General features: G+C 38.4%; 1 protein-coding gene across 1 annotated transcript in view; it reads right to left on the minus strand.

Annotated features, from left to right (window-relative positions):
• Positions 1-19999, minus strand: part of lama2 (laminin, alpha 2) — a gene marked incomplete at its 5' end in the record, with an annotated part of 106098 nt that overhangs the window by 8394 nt on the left and 77705 nt on the right. Inside the window, 7 exons of the mRNA XM_016244669.1 lie at positions 6723-6935; positions 8692-8812; positions 9016-9154; positions 14704-14848; positions 14939-15101; positions 15618-15742; positions 16897-17056. Coding sequence (XP_016100155.1) covers positions 6723-6935; positions 8692-8812; positions 9016-9154; positions 14704-14848; positions 14939-15101; positions 15618-15742; positions 16897-17056 — 1066 coding nt within the window. The remainder of the gene's footprint in view (positions 1-6722; positions 6936-8691; positions 8813-9015; positions 9155-14703; positions 14849-14938; positions 15102-15617; positions 15743-16896; positions 17057-19999) is intronic.

Genomic DNA, 19999 nt, shown 5'->3' on the forward strand with positions numbered 1-19999 from the left:
TGCCTAATCTGGACATAAAACAATCTTCATTATGCAGCCGAATGGAATTATGCAGTTTTAGAAACGAATTATTTAGCAAAACCGAGCGGCTAACAGGCTCAGTGAACTTGAACAAACGCTTCTGCTGGCTTTGTCTTCTATTTGACGAATCAACTGGAGGATTCAATCCATGGATTACGACTTGTTTCAACAATATGAAGAATTTAGCAAGAGCTATGGAAAGACATGCAAAGTCTCGAAACCACATATCTTCCGCTCTTAAGATGAAGTTGTTCGGGCAGGTAAGAATCGATGAGGAGCCACATATCTTCTGCTCTTAAGCTGAAGTTGCTCGGGCGGGTAAGAATCGATGAGGCACTCGGCCAGGCCGCTGCCATTGGGGTACTGCGGCATAACGAGCAGGTGGCGAAAAAACGTGATCTTTTGCGCAAACTGATCATTGCGGTTCTAAATTTGGGCCAACAAGAACACGCATTTCGTGGTCACGATGAATCTGCTACAAGTAAAAACAAAGGGAATTTTGTACAACTTCTAGAAACCTTTTCAGAGTTTGACCCAGCACTTGCAGAGCATCTGAAAACATCCACCGTTTTCAAAGGTACTTCAAAATCAATTCAAAATGACATAATTGACAGTATAGCCACTGTTGTAAATAATGAAATAGATTAAGAAATTCAGTCAACTGATTTCTTTGCCAGACAAGCAGATGACACTACCGATGTCTCATGTAAATGCCAGCTGTCATTCTCCATTATGTGAATGTCAGTGGCGCTATTTACGAGAGATTTCTGGGTTTCCACGACGTTAGCGCCGACAGAGACACCGAATCACTTTCTGAAGCGTTAATGAAAGTAATTCAGAAGTACAACCCAGAGGCCAAGTTAATTTGTCAAACATACGATGGCGCAAGTAGTATGAGTGGGCAGCGAGGGGGTGTGAGGGCCCGTGAGAAAGAACAGTGCCCACATGCAGTTTTTGTGCACTGTTACGGCCATAGGTTACATTTAGTGTTGGCGCAGGGGACGAAGAATATTCAAGATGCAAATATGTTTTTTGGACGGTTTCCACAATTTTTTTCTCTCGATCACCCAAAAGGACCGCTTTACTGACTGAGGCTGACAATTCAGTTTGAATTCCCGGAGGCTCGGCTACTCGGTGGAACTTTAAAAGCCGCGCCGTGAATGCAGTATGTGAAGCCCGCCAGAGTCTGAACATTGTCTTTGACCGAATCATGACGGAACCAGGCTGGGATCGCTCAGGCCATGGCACTCAAACAGAAATTGCAGGATTTCAAGTTCATGTTTCTGCTTGATGATTTTTGGACATACCGATGTTTTGTTCCAGGTTCTCAAAGCTAGATCGCTTGATTTGAGACAGTCGTTTGACTACATAGATTCGACCCTTAAATCACCGAAAGCACTTCGTACTGACAAAACATTCCAAGAAGTGTATGACAACACTGTCCGTGCTGTTGGGCACGAGGATGGTCGAAGGAAGCGGTGCCGCCGCGGCTGGCGAGACTATGAGGAAGGATCTCACTGCTGCGAGCAGGGTGAAGATCCAAGCGTCACTGACTCTTATCGATCTCTGTTCTATGAAATTATGGATGCCGTTATATGTCAGATGACAGAGAGATTTAGTGATATGAAAAGTCTGAATTTATTTCGACTTCAGAACTTCTCAGCATTTGCGGAGTTTGCTAAACCAAAGGGGTTTCCTGATGCAGAACTGGCGCCTCTTTTTAAAAAGTGTACACCTTCTTTGACAGTTGGAGGTTGAAAAATTAACTGCTTGTGGTCTATGAAGAGAAGCGTTTCCATAAAGCATTGAGCGACTTGCTTCAGATGATCATACAGGACGATTTGCATAGCACCCTGCCAGAACTGTTCAGACTGCTTAAGTTGATGCTAACAATTCCTGTAACAACTGTGTCTGCTGAATGGTCTTTCTCTGGCCTGAAGAGGGTGAAAACATATCTTCGCAGTAACTGTGGACAAGAAAGACTGTCACACTTGGCAACAATTTCTCTGGAGTCAGCCTTAATTGACGAATTAAAGATGACAGGTGTATTCTACGACAGAGTCATAGACACATTTGCTGCTAAGAAGGACAGGAGGATGGATTTTTTCTGCAAGTAATAGGAAAGTACAATTTTAAATATATTGTTTTGCTGTATACGTACAATGTCGTTTTCCTACATAAACATAGCCAAAAGCAGGCTTTTATTAAGCAGTTTACGCCTCAGGGAGGGGACTACAATTTAGTGTGCCTCCTCTATTTTAATATCCACGAGCCGCCACTGCCTAGAGCAAACCACTCACTACATACCAACATGATAAGTAACACTTAAAACACTAATGCAATTGTAAAGCAACCACCTAGCAACGCCCTAAAACAAACCACTCAATACAAACCACCATGATAAAAAAACACTCAAAATACTATAGCAACCACATAGCAACACTGGCAACATAACGATGCCCTGGCAACAGAGTAGCAAGTGTGTAACACTCTAAACTACTTAGAATACTCCAGCTAAAAACCTAGAAAAGCCTTAGAAACCAACTAGAATACGTAAACAACCACCTAACAACTATTTGGTTAACCAACTATGCTCAAAACACTCAGAACACCTTTCTAAAACAAACCACTCAATACAAACCACCATGATAAAAAAACACTCAGAATACTATAGCAACCACATAGCAACACTGGCAACATAACGATGCCCTGGCAACAGAGTAGCAACTGTGTAACACTCTAAACTACTTAGAATACTCCAGCTACAACCTAGAAAAGCCTTAGAAACCAACTAGAATACGTAAACAACCACCTAACAACTATTTGGTTAACCAACTATGCTCAAAACACTCAGAACACCTTAGCAACACCCTAGCAACCACTCACAACACTCAAGCAACTACATAGCAATGTACTGAAACCACTAAGAACACCTGATCCACCACCCAGAACACCCTAGCAATGTGAAACATCACTAAGATAACTTTAGTAACCGTATAGCAACATTTTAGCAAACACTCAGAACACCTTAGCAACACCCTAGCAACCACTCACAACACTCAAGCAACTACATAGCAATGTACTGAAACCACTAAGAACACCTGATCCACCACCCAGAACACCCTAGCAATGTGAAACATCACTAAGATAACTTTAGTAACCGTATAGCAACATTTTAGCAAACACTCAGAACACCTTAGCAACTGCATAGTAATGCTCTAGAAACCACTCAGAATACCCCAGCAACCACCTAGAAATGCTTTAGCAACCAGCCAGAACACGTAAAGAACCACCTAGCAACGCCCTAACAACTTCTTTGTTAACCTACATTGCCAAAAACACAACACCCTAACAACCACATGACAATGCCCTGGCAACAGAGTAGCAACTATGTAACATGCTAAATCACTCAGAATACCCCAGCAACTACATAGAAACCAGCTAGAACACATAACCAACAACCTTACAACGCCCTAACAACTTCTTTGTTAACTGACTGTGCTAAAAACACACACAACACCCTAGCAACCACATGACAATGCCATGGCAAAAAGATTAGCAACTGCGTAAAACCCTAAACCACTCAAAAGAACACCCAAGCATTTTAATGGTGAGCTTTGCAAGCTAAGATAAAACATTTAAAGTTTCTTTATAATATATGAAAATTTAGTCTAAAGATAAAAAGCTAAGTATTTTTGATAAGAATGTTACACTGAGACGTACTGAGGTTCAGAATGGCTCACAGTAATATATTTGGGGGGAGTGAGCTGAGCTGAGGGCCGGTAATCAGACAGACGGCTCTGAGAGCACACACTCATGCTCTCCACGCTGTACTGTAATTGAGGAAAGCGATGCAAGGGCAGGATCCTCTCCAAGCCGACGGCGACACACACGCAACGCAGGTGACCCTGGACACGCCGTAAATTGGAGGAATGAATGAGGAGCGGCGGAGAAAACCCTTGGCCTCTCCGAAGCCGCACTCCCGCAAAATGACACCCACTTAATTTACGAGCAATAATGATTTTCAAAAGGTGGCGGTCCGCCACCCTCTCCCAGGAGGGTTATTGCAAATTGGACGTGATCCATCAAAAATGCAGCTTGTAAATCTATTTTTACAAACGGAGTATCATGGGGAGGTGAGAGAGGCGACTGCTTACTACGAATACGCAGCATAATTGATGTGCTGCCCCTGAGCTGGCGAGAGAGAAGGATGATGAAGACGTTACTGACAAAGATGTAGAAAGTCATATTTTAATTAAAATGATCACCGTGCCCCTAGCCTTTAGTCCACCTGGTAACAAAAAAAGATCAACTTTTGTTTGCTGAAGGGCAGAGGCAATTAGAAACCTGCCTGGATAATAAATCTCTTTTATGGGCTATGAGACCCTTGTAGCCCTGTGGATTCATTATGATTTCGTACTGAAGGCCACGGCTCCCTGGACTTCCACCATTACCCATAATCACCTTCCTAAACACTCAGACAGGCAAAAAGAATAGCACTGAACCATCTCACACAGTCTCCTGTGTGTCTGTGCTTGCAATCGGCTGGAAGAAAGCTGGATTTCTCAAAACTACGCAATGCAGCTAACACTCAGACTCAGTCATACCTACAGAAACGTTGTGTTTGTGGGGTTTAAAAGACAATGTACATTCAGCAACATTTTTTTAATCAGATGAGAACAAAATCTGAATTGAGCTGAATAATGACACTATGCAACATGGACAGTTATCGAATTGAACTAAATCAACACTGAACTAAATTGATCTGAATAATGACACTATTGTGTTCTGTAGTTCTCCTTTACAGCTTAAATTGAATTTGTTTCATAATTGATGAATTTTACAACATTAACACTGTTATTTTGTGTATTCGAACTATAGACCTGTTTCAAAATGGCCTTTTCTCTCAAAACTGCTGGACAAAGCTATTCTCATTCAGCTGTTTTTTTTCATCTTCATTTTTAAAGGCTCTTAATTATGTCTTGTTAACTGTAGACACTGGGGATGCTGCAATTCTGGGGATAATAGCATTTGAGACTATAGACCATAAAATTCTTATTGCACAGCTTGAACGCTTGGTAGGGATTCGAGGTATTGTTTTAAATTGATGTAAGTCCTATTTAACTAATAAAAGTTTTACAGTAACCTTAGGTGAATTTGTATCATCTTCAACCCCTTTTACATGTGGGGTTCCACAAGGATCTATTTTGGGACCTATTATGTTTTCACTATATATATATACGGTGTATGTTTGAAAGACTTAAAAACATGGTTGGTTGTGAATTATTTGCATTTAAACAAATGTAGACTTTTGTGTTTGGAGCCTATAATGCACCAGGTCCCCTAATATGTATTTAGGCCCTTTGTCCATATATGGACAATCTATGGTAAAAAAAAGAAAACCTGAGGTGCACTTTTTGTTGACTTACTCAAATTTGACAAACAGATCAATTCTGTTGTCAGATCAAGCATTTATTTTTTAGTTAAGAAAACTGGCAAACGTCAACTTTTGAGATTTTGAGAGAGTGATGCATGTTTTATTCCTGAGAAAATTATTTTTTTCTACAGAAAGGGGTCCAGCAGAAAATGTTTGGGAACCACTTTCCTAAAGGAATTATTCGGAATGCAACTAGTAATTTCTCATCTATTCCACTTCATTGGCGAAGAAAGTTTTTGAAATAATCAGTACTTCAGGACAGAAATGCTGTTTACGAAGTCCACACACATTTCCACTCATTTCTTATGTTTTCTTTGAAGCCGTTTGTTTGTCCCTGCTGGTCTACTGCTGTGATTTTTGATAAGCCTGCCTCTAAGTGGAATGTAAAAACAGTAAGTCCGGCTGCACGAAACCGTATAATAAATCTCTTTTATGGGCTATGAGACCCCTGTAACCCTGTGGATTCATTATGATCTCGTACTGAAGGCCACGGCTCCCTGGACTTCCACCATTACCCATAATCACCTTCCTAAACACTCAGACAGGCAAAAAGAATAGCACTGAACCATCTCACACAGTCTCCTGTGTGTCTGTGCTTGCAATCGGCTGGAAGAAAGCTGGATTTCTCAAAACTACGCAATGCAGCTAACACTCAGACTCAGTCATACCTACAGAAACGTTGTGTTTGTGGGGTTTAAAAGACAATGTACATTCAGCAACATTTTTTTAATCAGATGAGAACAAAATCTGAATTGAGCTGAATAATGACACTATGCAACATGGACAGTTATCGAATTGAACTAAATCAACACTGAACTAAATTGATCTGAATAATGACACTATTGTGTTCTGTAGTTCAAGTCCGGCTGCACGAAACATGTTCAAAGCCTCCCCACAAAATCCGGATTTGATTCATAAAGAATTTTCCTCCATTGTTTACTGATAAAAAAAAAAAGAAGACTACTGGGACTATAGGACTGTTGTGTACAGGACTGCTGTGCAGTTGGAATGTCAATCTATGTAAAAGGGGTTTATCACTGCACGAAACTGTTCAAAGCCTCCCCACAAAATCCGGATTTGATTCATAAAGAATTTTCCTCCATTGTTTACTGATAAAAAAAAAGAAGACTACTGGGACTATAGGACTGTTGTGTACAGGACTGCTGTGCAGTTGGAATGTCAATCTATGTAAAAGGGGTTTATCAGCATTAAACATATTTCATAATCTCATGACTGAATAAGAGTGTGAGGTGCACGTGAGCACCTCTCCGGTCTGTCTGCGCGAGCGGCGCGGGATGTGGACAGGCGTCAGGCCTTGCGTCAGCTGCGTCATAGAGGTCAGTCCTCCTCTGCCGAACAGGATGATGCCGTTTTCACTCTTTGTGCTGAAGGAGAGAGAGATCTCTGAGCCTACGTCAAACGACACAGGTTTCAGCTCCATGTACCCGGGCCTGGAGAAGCTCACGGTGTGCAGGTTCTGACAGACAGAGAAAGCCAGCGTTTAGTTTGGAGTTTCAACAAAAATCCTACTGTGGCTCATCAGCTGATGGCATCAGACTGGTCATGGGTGTTTCTTCAACTATGGCAACTGTCCTGGAAACTTTGTATCATGCCTTTTTTTTTTACTTTTCAAATGGCTCTCTGTACTGCATCTAAAAGTTGCACCAGGTCAAAACTGCATAGTTGAGACAAAAAAACTAACAAAAAACAGCTGTGTCAAAGTATAAGTCACATATTTATCAGTAAATAAAACGAAACATTTACAAACATTCTAAACACTATAAACGTATTTTAGTTCCCTTTCAGTCAGTCACGTTCGACGTTACGTCAGTAGTGACTGACGAATTGGGATCCCAATTCATCAGTCACTACTGACGTAATGTCTCCGTTCCCTCCTTCAGGGAACAAGGGTTACATACGTAACCGAGACGTTCTTCTCACTCCACAACAAATTCTTTAAATTTAACGCAGAACAAGAATAAAAACTACTGAATTACTGGCATGTGGAAAATGTGCTATACAAACACAAGCACGAACTGTGTTAAAGCTGAATGTGAGGAGAGAAATTGAAACCCTAAAACCTGAAAACTGAAACTCATGACATAAAACATTTCTTTATGCGACAAAGACCAGTCATTTCTAATTCACCAACAACTGACTTGTTGCCTTGACTGACATTTACTGAATTAAAAATAAATAAAAATACAAATAAAAAAGGATCATTGATGATTTCTATTGTTTCGACAAGTAGATCAAATGCTGATCTACAGCATTTTTCAACTTTACCACAATAAAGGTTGCAAATATAGGGATTAAAAGTGGACTAAAAGGGTGAGGATTTGGGAAGAGAAACAAGATATCCATGTGTTATTGTTACAAAATTAGTGTAATGCAGAAATGTCATTTTTTTGTAAAATGATACTAAATATCAGAATTTAACACACAGCGATCAATGATGATTCACTGTAGGAAATAGTTACTAATGCACAACTCATGATATAGTATGGCACTCTTTTGTATTGATAATCATAATTCAACCTATCAGCACTGTAAACCTCAACAGTACCAGAGTTAAAGCTTCCTGTTCAAGACAAACTACTGAACACATATGCATTTGTGTTAAGGAGATGAGGATTCAGAAGTCAGAAGAATAAAAACATTTATTAAAGATGATATGAGCAGACCAGGGGTCAACAAGGGATGTTTCTATAGTGTTTTCTATTAACGGTGTATGAGTAAATTAAGGTCTTTTGGCCTGATGAGATCTTCATGTTTGGTTTTAGAACATAAATTACACACCTTAAATATTCTAAAAAACGGGGTTCTAACCCCATTGACTGTCATTGTACGGACAAAATAAATAAATAAAAATAATTTAAAAATATTTTCTTTTGTGTAGAACACAAAAAGTAAAATCATACAGGTTACAACGACATGAGGGTGAGTAAACGATGACAGATTTGTTAATTTGGGGTGAACTATCCCTTTAAGTAATATTAACACCGTTTTTGTTTTTAACTCATAAGCCCATAAAAACCCAGAGAAAAATTCAGAGGGAACCGACGACTCAGAAATGCAAATTCTCTTCTGATTTCAGGACTAAACACTCTCTTGTCTCTTGACTTGTCCCTTTAAAAGAGAGAGTGCTTGTGGAGGAATATTTAAATGGAGCAAATGTTGCCTTTAGTCAAGAGAGAGGATGACAAAGACAGGCAGGTGTTGTCTTACTGTACCTCAATGGAGCAGCCTTTGATCAGTCCTGTGTAGTCTGGGCTGCTCAGCAGATTGTACGGTGTTCGGGAAACTTCAATGTCTTTCATACAGCCAGAGAACCTCTTCAAAACCACCTCTGACCTGAGGAAAAGCAGACGTCAAGTCAAGTCACCTTTATTTATATAGCGCTTTATACAATACTGGTCGTGTCAAAGCAGCTTTACAGTGTTAAACAGAAAAATAGTTTGTCAATGATGCGAGAAGACAATAACAGAGTCAGACGTGAGATTAAATACAGGAGGAATTCATCTAATAAGCCTATCTTTGAATACACATTTGCACACCTGTAGTTTCCAGTCTTGGGTACACCGCCAAAATACATCCTCTCATCCTCCCTCAGGTTGAGGCCTGTCGCTCCACCTGGAGACGCCATCCGCAACTGCTCGTCCTCATTAGTGTCGATGTTCACTATGGCGATGATTGCTAAGCAAACGTAAAAGAGACAGTGAGATCACAGACAGTCAGACAGTAAAGACCCAGACAAGTGAAACACTGTGACGCTTTCAAAACATCGACACAGCAGCACTCGCTCAACCAGATCTGTTTGTTTGACCATTAACTAAAGCAGATTTCACACTGGCAGTTTAGTTCAAAACAAAGCACAGTTTGCATGAGAAACAGCCAGCGTTTAGTTTGGAGTTTCAACATAAATCCTACTGTGGCTCGTCAGCTGATGGCATCAGACTGGTCATGGGTGTTTCTTCAACTATTGTAACTGTCCTGGAAACGTTCGACGTTACGTCAGTAGTGACTGACGAATTGGGATCCCAATTCGTCAGTCACTACTGACGTAACGTCGAACGTTTCCAGGACAGTTACAATAGTTGAAGAAACACCCATGACCAGTCTGATGCCATCAGCTGACGAGCCACAGTAGGATTTTTGTTGAAACTCCAAACTAAACGCTGGCTTTCTCTGTCTGTCAGAACCTGCACACCGTGAGCTTCTCCAGGCCCGGGTACATGGAGCTGAAACCTGTGTCGTTTGACGTAGGCTCAGAGATCTCTCTCTCCTTCAGCACAAAGAGTGAAAACGGCATCATCCTGTTCGGCAGAGGAGGACTGACCTCTATGACGCAGCTGACGCAAGGCCTGACGCCTGTCCACATCCCGCGCCGCTCGCGCAGACAGACCGGAGAGGTGCTCACACACACCTCACACTCTCATTCAGTCATGAGATTACTGAAATGTGTTTAACGCTGATAAACCCTTTTACACAGATTGGCATTTTAACTTCACAACAGTCCTGTACACAGCAGTCCCATAGTCCCAGTACTCTTATTTATCAGTAAACAACGGAGGAAAATTCTTTATAAATCAAATCCGGATTTGGGGGGAGGCTTTGAACAGTTTCATGCAGCCAGACGTATTGTTTTTACATTCCACTTAGAGGCGGGTTTATCAAAAATCACAGCAGTAGACCAGCAGGGACAAACAAACGGCTTCAAAGAAAACATAAGAAATGAGTGGAAATGTGTGTGGACTTCGTAAACAGCATTTCTGTCCTGAAGTACTGATTATTTCAAAAACTTTCTTCGCCAATGAAGTGGAATAGATGAGAAATTACTAGTTGCATTCCGAATAATTCCTTTAGGAAAGTGGTTCCCAAACATTTTCTGCTGGACCCCTTTCTGTAGAAAAAAATAATTTTCTCAGGAATAAAACATGCATCACTCTCTCAAAATCTCAAAAGTTGACGTTTGCCAGTTTTCTTAACTAAAAAATAAATGCTTGATCTGACAACAGAATTGATCTGTTTGTCAAATTTGAGTAAGTCAACAAAAAGTGCACCTCAGGTTTTCTTTTTTTTACCATAGATTGTCCATATATGGACAAAGGGCCTAAATACATATTAGGGGACCTGGTGCATTATAGGCTCCAAACACAAAAGTCTACATTTGTTTAAATGCAAATAATTCACAACCAACCATGTTTTTAAGTCTTTCAAACATACACCGTATATATATATAGTGAAAACATAATAGGTCCCAAAATAGATCCTTGTGGAACCCCACATGTAAAAGGGGTTGAAGATGATACAAATTCACCTAAGGTTACTGTAAAACTTTTATTAGTTAAATAGGACTTACATCAATTTAAAACAATACCTCGAATCCCTACCAAGCGTTCAAGCTGTGCAATAAGAATTTTATGGTCTATAGTCTCAAATGCTATTATCCCCAGAATTGCAGCATCCCCAGTGTCTACAGTTAACAAGACATAATTAAGAGCCTTTAAAAATGAAGATGAAAAAAAACAGCTGAATGAGAATAGCTTTGTCCAGCAGTTTTGAGAGAAAAGGCCATTTTGAAACAGGTCTATAGTTCGAATACACAAAATAACAGTGTTAATGTTGTAAAATTCATCAATTATGAAACAAATTCAATTTAAGCTGTAAAGGAGAACTACAGAACACAATAGTGTCATTATTCAGATCAATTTAGTTCAGTGTTGATTTAGTTCAATTCGATAACTGTCCATGTTGCATAGTGTCGTTATTCAGCTCAATTCAGATTTTGTTCTCATCTGATTAAAAAAATGTTGCTGAATGTACATTGTCTTTTAAACCCCACAAACACAACATTTCTGTAGGTATGACTGAGTCTGAGTGTTAGCTGCATTGCGTAGTTTTGAGAAATCCAGCTTTCTTCCAGCCGATTGCAAGCACAGACACACAGGAGACTGTGTGAGATGGTTCAGTGCTATTCTTTTTGCCTGTCTGAGTGTTTAGGAAGGTGATTATGGGTAATGGTGGAAGTCCAGGGAGCCGTGGCCTTCAGTACGAGATCATAATGAATCCACAGGGCTACAAGGGTCTCATAGCCCATAAAAGAGATTTATTATACGGGCAGGTTTGTAATTGCCTCTGCCCTTCAGCAAACAAAAGTTGATATTTTTTTTACCAACCGGGCCTGGAGAAGCTCACGGTGTGCAGGTTCTGACAGACAGAGAAAGCCAGCGTTTAGTTTGGAGTTTCAACAAAAATCCTACTGTGGCTCATCAGCTGATGGCATCAGACTGGTCATGGGTGTTTCTTCAACTATGGCAACTGTCCTGGAAACTTTGTATCATGCCTTTTTTTTTTACTTTTCAAATGGCTCTCTGTACTGCATCTAAAAGTTGCACCAGGTCAAAACTGCATAGTTGAGACAAAAAAACTAACAAAAAACAGCTGTGTCAAAGTATAAGTCACATATTTATCAGTAAATAAAACGAAACATTTACAAACATTCTAAACACTATAAACGTATTTTAGTTCCCTTTCAGTCAGTCACGTTCGACGTTACGTCAGTAGTGACTGACGAATTGGGATCCCAATTCATCAGTCACTACTGACGTAATGTCTCCGTTCCCTCCTTCAGGGAACAAGGGTTACATATGTAACCGAGACGTTCCTCTCACTCCACAACAAATTCTTTAAATTTAACGCAGAACAAGAATAAAAACTACTGAATTACTGGCATGTGGAAAATGTGCTATACAAACACAAGCACGAACTGTGTTAAAGCTGAATGTGAGGAGAGAAATTGAAACCCTAAAACCTGAAAACTGAAACTCATGACATAAAACATTTCTTTATGCGACAAAGACCAGTCATTTCTAATTCACCAACAACTGACTTGTTGCCTTGACTGACATTTACTGAATTAAAAATAAATAAAAATACAAATAAAAAAGGATCATTGATGATTTCTATTGTTTCGACAAGTAGATCAAATGCTGATCTACAGCATTTTTCAACTTATCAGTCACTACTGACGTAATGTCTCCGTTCCCTCCTTCAGGGAACAAGGGTTACATACGTAACCGAGACGTTCTTCTCACTCCACAACAAATTCTTTAAATTTAACGCAGAACAAGAATAAAAACTACTGAATTACTGGCATGTGGAAAATGTGCTATACAAACACAAGCACGAACTGTGTTAAAGCTGAATGTGAGGAGAGAAATTGAAACCCTAAAACCTGAAAACTGAAACTCATGACATAAAACATTTCTTTATGCGACAAAGACCAGTCATTTCTAATTCACCAACAACTGACTTGTTGCCTTGACTGACATTTACTGAATTAAAAATAAATAAAAATACAAATAAAAAAGGATCATTGATGATTTCTATTGTTTCGACAAGTAGATCAAATGCTGATCTACAGCATTTTTCAACTTTACCACAATAAAGGTTGCAAATATAGGGATTAAAAGTGGACTAAAAGGGTGAGGATTTGGGAAGAGAAACAAGATATCCATGTGTTATTGTTACAAAATTAGTGTAATGCAGAAATGTCATTTTTTTGTAAAATGATACTAAATATCAGAATTTAACACACAGCGATCAATGATGATTCACTGTAGGAAATAGTTACTAATGCACAACTCATGATATAGTATGGCACTCTTTTGTATTGATAATCATAATTCAACCTATCAGCACTGTAAACCTCAACAGTACCAGAGTTAAAGCTTCCTGTTCAAGACAAACTACTGAACACATATGCATTTGTGTTAAGGAGATGAGGATTCAGAAGTCAGAAGAATAAAAACATTTATTAAAGATGATATGAGCAGACCAGGGGTCAACAAGGGATCTTTCTATAGTGTTTTCTATTAACGGTGTATGAGTAAATTAAGGTCTTTTGGCCTGATGAGATCTTCATGTTTGGTTTTAGAACATAAATTACACACCTTAAATGTGAATTCTGAATCTGGAAACTACAGGTCATCTTTTAATCTCACCCTCATTTTATTAACCTGTTATGACTGACTTTCTTCTGTGGAACATATTCTAAAAAACGGGGTTCTAACAACATTGGACCCCATTGACTGTCATTGTACGGACAAAATAAATAAATGAAAATAATTTTAAAATATTTTATTTTGTGTTGCATGCAAAAAGTAAAATCATACAGGTTACAACAACATGAGGGTGAGTAAACGATGACAGATTTGTTAATTTTGGGTGAACTATCCCTTTAAGTAATATTAACACAGTTTTAGTTTTGAACTCATAAGCCCATAAAAAAATTCAGAGGCAACCGACGACTCAGAAATGCAAATTCTCTTCTGATTTCAGGACTAAACACTCTCTTGTCTCTTGACTTGTCCCTTTAAAAGAGAGAGTGCTTGTGGAGGAATATTTAAATGGAGCAAATGTTGCCTTTAGTCAAGAGAGAGGATGACAAAGACAGGCAGGTGTTGTCTTACTGTACCTCAATGGAGCAGCCTTTGATCAGTCCTGTGTAGTCTGGGCTGCTCAGCAGATTGTACGGTGTTCGGGAAACTTCAATGTCTTTCATACTATGAATGTACATTTGTATAATTATACATCTCCTTTGACATTAGGTGTTATTGCTAACTAAAACAAAAGCTATTCAAATATATTTCATTAACAATTGAAATAAAGCCGAAATAAAATATATATATATCTTTTTTTATTATTTGGCAACTAACTGAAATAAAATAAGTAATAAAATGACTAAAACTAACAATGAAATAAAAATGAATAATAAAAATGACAAAAGCACAAAACAAAATTACTAATCCTACCATGAAAAAAATATAAAAATAAAAGCTAAAATGTTAATAAATTCTACAATAGTACATAAATAGTAGTGAAATGACACTTATTTGTGCTGACACATTAAATTTGCCTCGTCACAAATGCTGAATCAACAGCATTTGGCATCACTGAGCTCACATGGCACATCTGAATACATGCGTCTACTGTAAGAGCTGTGACCGGGTGATGATCTTCAGTCGATAAAATAATATGTTTAATTTTGCCACGCTCACCATATGACTTCAGTAGAGTTTAAATACATTGCACATGTTACAAAAGCCTGCAAAAGACCAACGTGAACACAGCATGAGGGTGGGTAAGTATCGCATGTTCATTTTTCCGACCCATTCTAGACACATCTCGAGATCGGCTCGGCACACTGCTGAAGGTGAGCTGCTCCGTTCTCATATCTGTACCTTCTTTCTTCATGCGGGACATGGTGAACGACTTCCATTTGCCGTCATTATAGCGCTTGTCACTGATGATGGAGCCGGTGCCGGAGCCCAGATCATAACTCACTTTCACCCTCCCATCCCTCAGCTCTGCACTCGTGAAGTCTTTCTGCTCAGACAGACAGACAGAGCACAGATATATCCAGCAGAACGCATGTAGATACTGTAAAATATGGTGTAGATGTGTGGGGGCTGTTACCATGTCCTTGGTGGTGAAGTACATCATGAGCGCGTCTGTGGAGAACGTGCGGAACTTGAACATGACCGTGGAAACGTTTGGGTTCCATCGGGTGGGTCGGCTGACGGCGGCGTAACCCTCTCCGTCAAACTGAACCGTGCCTTCAGTATCCGCCGGCTGAGGACTACACACACACACACACACACACAGCATTACACTGAGATCCTCACACTCTCACACTGAACTCACAGCTGTGTGTGTGTGTGTGCGCGCTCACCTGACCACACAACCAGCACAATCCCCGTCTCTCTCTCTGTAGTTCCAGAGGCCGATGGGTTTTCCATCTAGAGACGTCTCTCCCATACAGCCTGAGAACGTGGTGGTTTTCACAGCATCTGCTTTCTACACTCACACACACACACACACACAAGGAAAATCTGTATGTTTCTCACATGATTAGAAAAGTTCAGACTTACTACTCTAAAATACTGCACAATAATTCCCTGCCACTGTCACCTTTGGTTTGCTAAGTTGAGGTCTAAAGGATGCTTAATATTCATGGCACTATCAGATAAGCAAATGACTTCACGATTAATGAATTTTGCAACACTGACACTGTTGCATTACACTGAGATCCTCACACTCTCACACTGAACTCACAGCTGTGTGTGTGTGTGTGTGTGTGTGTGTGCGCGCTCACCTGACCACACAACCAGCACAATCCCCGTCTCTCTCTCTGTAGTTCCAGAGGCCGATGGGTTTTCCATCTAGAGACGTCTCTCCCATACAGCCTGAGAACGTGGTGGTTTTCACAGCATCTGCTTTCTACACTCACACACACACACACACACAAGGAAAATCTGTATGTTTCTCACATGATTAGAAAAGTTCAGACTTACTACTCTAAAATACTGCACAATAATTCCCTGCCACTGTCACCTTTGGTTTGCTAAGTTGAGGTCTAAAGGATGCTTAATATTCATGGCACTATCAGATAAGCAAATGACTTCACGATTAATGAATTTTGCAACACTGACACTGTTGAACTGATTTGAACACTGAACTGACTCGAGCTGAATAATGTCACTGTTGTTATCAGCTGAACTGAACTCGTTTCATTGGATGAACTCCACACAGTTATTGAACTGAACTGAATCAACACTGATGTGAAAAAATGAGTGAGAGCTGCATTACAGCTAATATTTTGCATTTATCATTTTGAAGTTTGCATCATTGATTCTGTGACTTTATTTTTCTTATTACTGTAAAGCTGTTTCGAATCCGTCTGTATTGTATGAAGTGCTATTGAAATGAAGGTGACTTTAAGCATACTTATCTTGGTTTAGACACTACAGCTGAATACGCTAAATATGTTAACTAATGGATCGTACCATACTTCTGCTGATTAATCACAATACATAAAGACAATTGGTTTGTATTACAAGATTTTTGAAATGCAATATTTAAATATGCAAATGAGACATCATCTGGATTCTGAACACTGGGTGAGTCGGGTTCAAATTTCTGATTTCTCCTTTTATCACTCCATAAATCAGAAAGTAGAGAGAAAAACATTAAATAAATATTTTGACCATACGAATAAAATGTTCTAAAAATCACTGTGAATGATATATGAATAAACCGCTCTGTAAAACCTTTCAGAATACAGGAATAAAACTGTAAAGTGCTGCTGACGTGGAGAAAAACTCACCGCCTTTAAAGATACGAATTGAAACGGAACTCTACAGACAAATAAATAAAGTGCACACTTAAATGTGCATTTTGGATGTTATATTTCCACTACTCTGAAATAAGTCGCGTTATGCAAGCAAAATAGTGCAAATTCTCAAAATTGACCCGTGCATGAGAACAAAACAAAACTATGCTTTTGCCTGTAGTGTCTGGCTTTAAATATGTTTTTACTGAAAAACCAGATTCAAATACTAATGAAGAAAATGCAGTGCAGTGATCTCTCTCACCTTCACTGAGCCCAGCATGCCGCCGACAAACAGGTAAGCGTTCTGGTCCACATCCAGCACGGTGTAGGTCTCGGGTGATCTGGCACTTCTGAGGGTCGGTAAGATGCCTGTTTTGGGTCCCTCCAGCGCGTGGACCGAGATACTGCCATTCAGCCCGATACTGGACACCACCAACATGAAAACAAGACCAACACTTCAGCCACTAATAACCAGCTGTTTTCCTTTTCAGTCATGATTAGTGGAAGGATTGTACGTAATCAACATTTCCCCCAAACACTGTTTATCTTTACTGCTTCATTAGATGTCCATGTGAACTGAAATAACATTTTAGTTTTGTAAAGAAAATGTAGGCATCTGTCTACAGAACCAACGTCTGGAAAGAAATTTAAGAAGCATTAGATAAGACAATGTTATTTTGGCAGAAATTATGACTTGGTTTCACTGAATTAACACTTTAAAACGTTTGAATATTTATTCTGAATGAAGTACATTTTTCTTAGTCCACTAACAAATAGTTGTTCTTGATGGGGAAGCCGTGGCCTAATGGTCTCGTAACCCAAAGGTTGCGGGTTCAAGTCTCGTACCGGCAGGGATTGTAGGTGAGGGGAGTGAATGTACAGCGCTCTCTCCCACCTTCAATACCACGACTGAGGTGCCCTTGAGCAAGGCACCGAACCCCCAACTGCTCCCCGGGCGCCGCAGCATAAATGCTGCCCACTGCTCCGGGTGTGTGTTCACGGTGTGTGTGTGCGTTCACAGCTGTGTGTGTGCACTTAGGATGGGTTAAAATGCAGAGCACTAATTCCTAGTATGGGTAACCATACTTGGCCATATCCATACTTGGCCACATGTTCCACTTTTGATTTTAGCATAAATAAAATTAAATCTAACTTTAGGCAAGGAAAAATATTTCAGTAGAGTAAGAAAAACATCTCTGCAATATTGTTTAAAGATGTATTCTTCGAAAACCATGGAACACAATTTCCAACAAACAAACAAACAAAAAGGTATTGCAACTTTTTTCATCTCACAATTTTGACTTTATTTTTCACTTTTTCAACTTTACATCTTCCAATTTCTTTTCTCTTTTTTTCTCTCTTTTAAAAGAGTTTATATCTCTTTTAAGGGAGCCTAATTTCATGGACGAATGGATCTGTCAGTATCATGTATTATGAAATGCATAGAAATGTCTAAATAAAAATAAATAAATAAATAATAAAAGTCTAAATTGCCAGATGTAAACTCAAAATTGTGAGAACTTAACTAAACAATTAAGTCAGACTTGTATGTAATTTGTTTTGTGAATTATGAGATAACATCTCCCAATTCAGACTTTTTTTTTTTTTTTTTTACATATTTCCTGAAAATATATTTCCAAAAAAGAAATAAATAAATACTGTGTGTATATATATATATATATATATATACATATATATATATATATATATACAGTATATACATGTGTGTGTGTGAGCCTGGAGCACAAAAGCAGTGTAGCAGTGTTGGGGGATATTTGTAGCAATAGCCAAAAATACATTGTATGGGTCACAATTATACATTTCTCTTTTATGACAAAAATCATTAGGATATTAAGTAAAGATCATGTGCCATGAAGATATTTTGTAAATTTCTTACCGTAAATATATCAAAACTAGTAATATGCATTGCTAAGAACTTCATTTGAACAACTTTAAAGATTATTTTCTTAATATTTAGATTTTTTTGCACCCTCAGATTCCAGATTTTCAAATATTGTCCATAAAGATAAATGAACCTGTTTAATTAAGAACTATTTATTTATTTATTCTGACTTTATTTTCATGACAATTAAGTACATTTCACTCCAAATTCAGGCATCCAGACATTTTAATGTTGCATTTAATGTTATTATTAATTTCTTCTCAATGATTCTCAGTAGACTGAATCAGCATCAGCACTATGAATTACGGAAGCCCATTTCCGCCACTGAATAAAAAAATTAAAAAAGGTAACTGCGACTTTTTATCGCACAATTCTGACTTTTTTTCTTTCATAATTGCGTGAAATAAACTCGCAATTGCGAGAAAAAAAGTTGCAATTCTGAGAAATAAAGTCAGAATTGTGAGATAAAAAGTTGGAATAACCTTTATTTTATTTTTTTTTATTCAGTGGCGGAAACGGGCTTCCATAGCAAACACTACCAAAATGAAGAAAATAATAATAATAATACTTTGCTGTTTAATTATATTAATCAGTTATTGCTATGGTTATTATTATATTTTCAGTAATGAAACTGATGGAGAACTTTGTTTAATTGTCATAAAATCAATTTCACAATCCTAAAAAAAAAAAAATCCTGATGGTCTTCAAACTAGGTTTCAGATTTCTGAAAAAAACAAAAACATATATATCTATATTTCCCATTAAAAGGAAACATGCTTTGTAAGACTCACTCATAATTATTTTAAAACAATTATCTGTGACAAATTTATCACCTTTCTAGATTACGCTTCTTAAAAATATACTTGAATCATTTTTACGAGAATCTTTATTCTGAATTTTTTTACCTTTTTATTGTTAATTTTATTTCTTACTATTTTGATTATTTTATAATTATTTTAAAAACCTTTTATATATAAAGCCCTTTGAATTATCATTGTGTGATATGTAGCTTTTTTATTTTTATTTAGGTTATTCTTAGTAATTCTAGAACTTCAACTTAAAGTTAAAAAATTTCATCTAACATTTATTTTATTTCAAGCTTTCAGTTACTGAAAATGTTTTTTAATAGTTTTAGTTTCAGTTAACAACACTGACTTGATATTATACTGGCTCAGTATTCTCAGGTAGATATGGAGGTATGAAGGCAACAAGACATATCCAAATCCAACGCTTCCCTATTATCCTGTATTCCAGATTTTCAAATATTGTCCTATCCTAACAAACCATACATCAATGGAAAGATCGTTTATTCAGGTATTCAGCTTTCAGAAATGTTTTCAATTCTAAAAAATTGACCTTTATTATTGGTTTTGTGGTCCAGGGTCACTCACACACACACACACACACACACACACTCTCACACACACACACACACACTCACACTCACACACACACTCACACA

The sequence above is a fragment of the Sinocyclocheilus grahami genome, unplaced genomic scaffold (assembly GCF_001515645.1).
Source record: "Sinocyclocheilus grahami isolate Dianchi unplaced genomic scaffold, SAMN03320097.WGS_v1.1 scaffold730.1, whole genome shotgun sequence".
In the NCBI taxonomy this organism is placed as follows: Eukaryota; Metazoa; Chordata; class Actinopteri; order Cypriniformes; family Cyprinidae; genus Sinocyclocheilus; species Sinocyclocheilus grahami.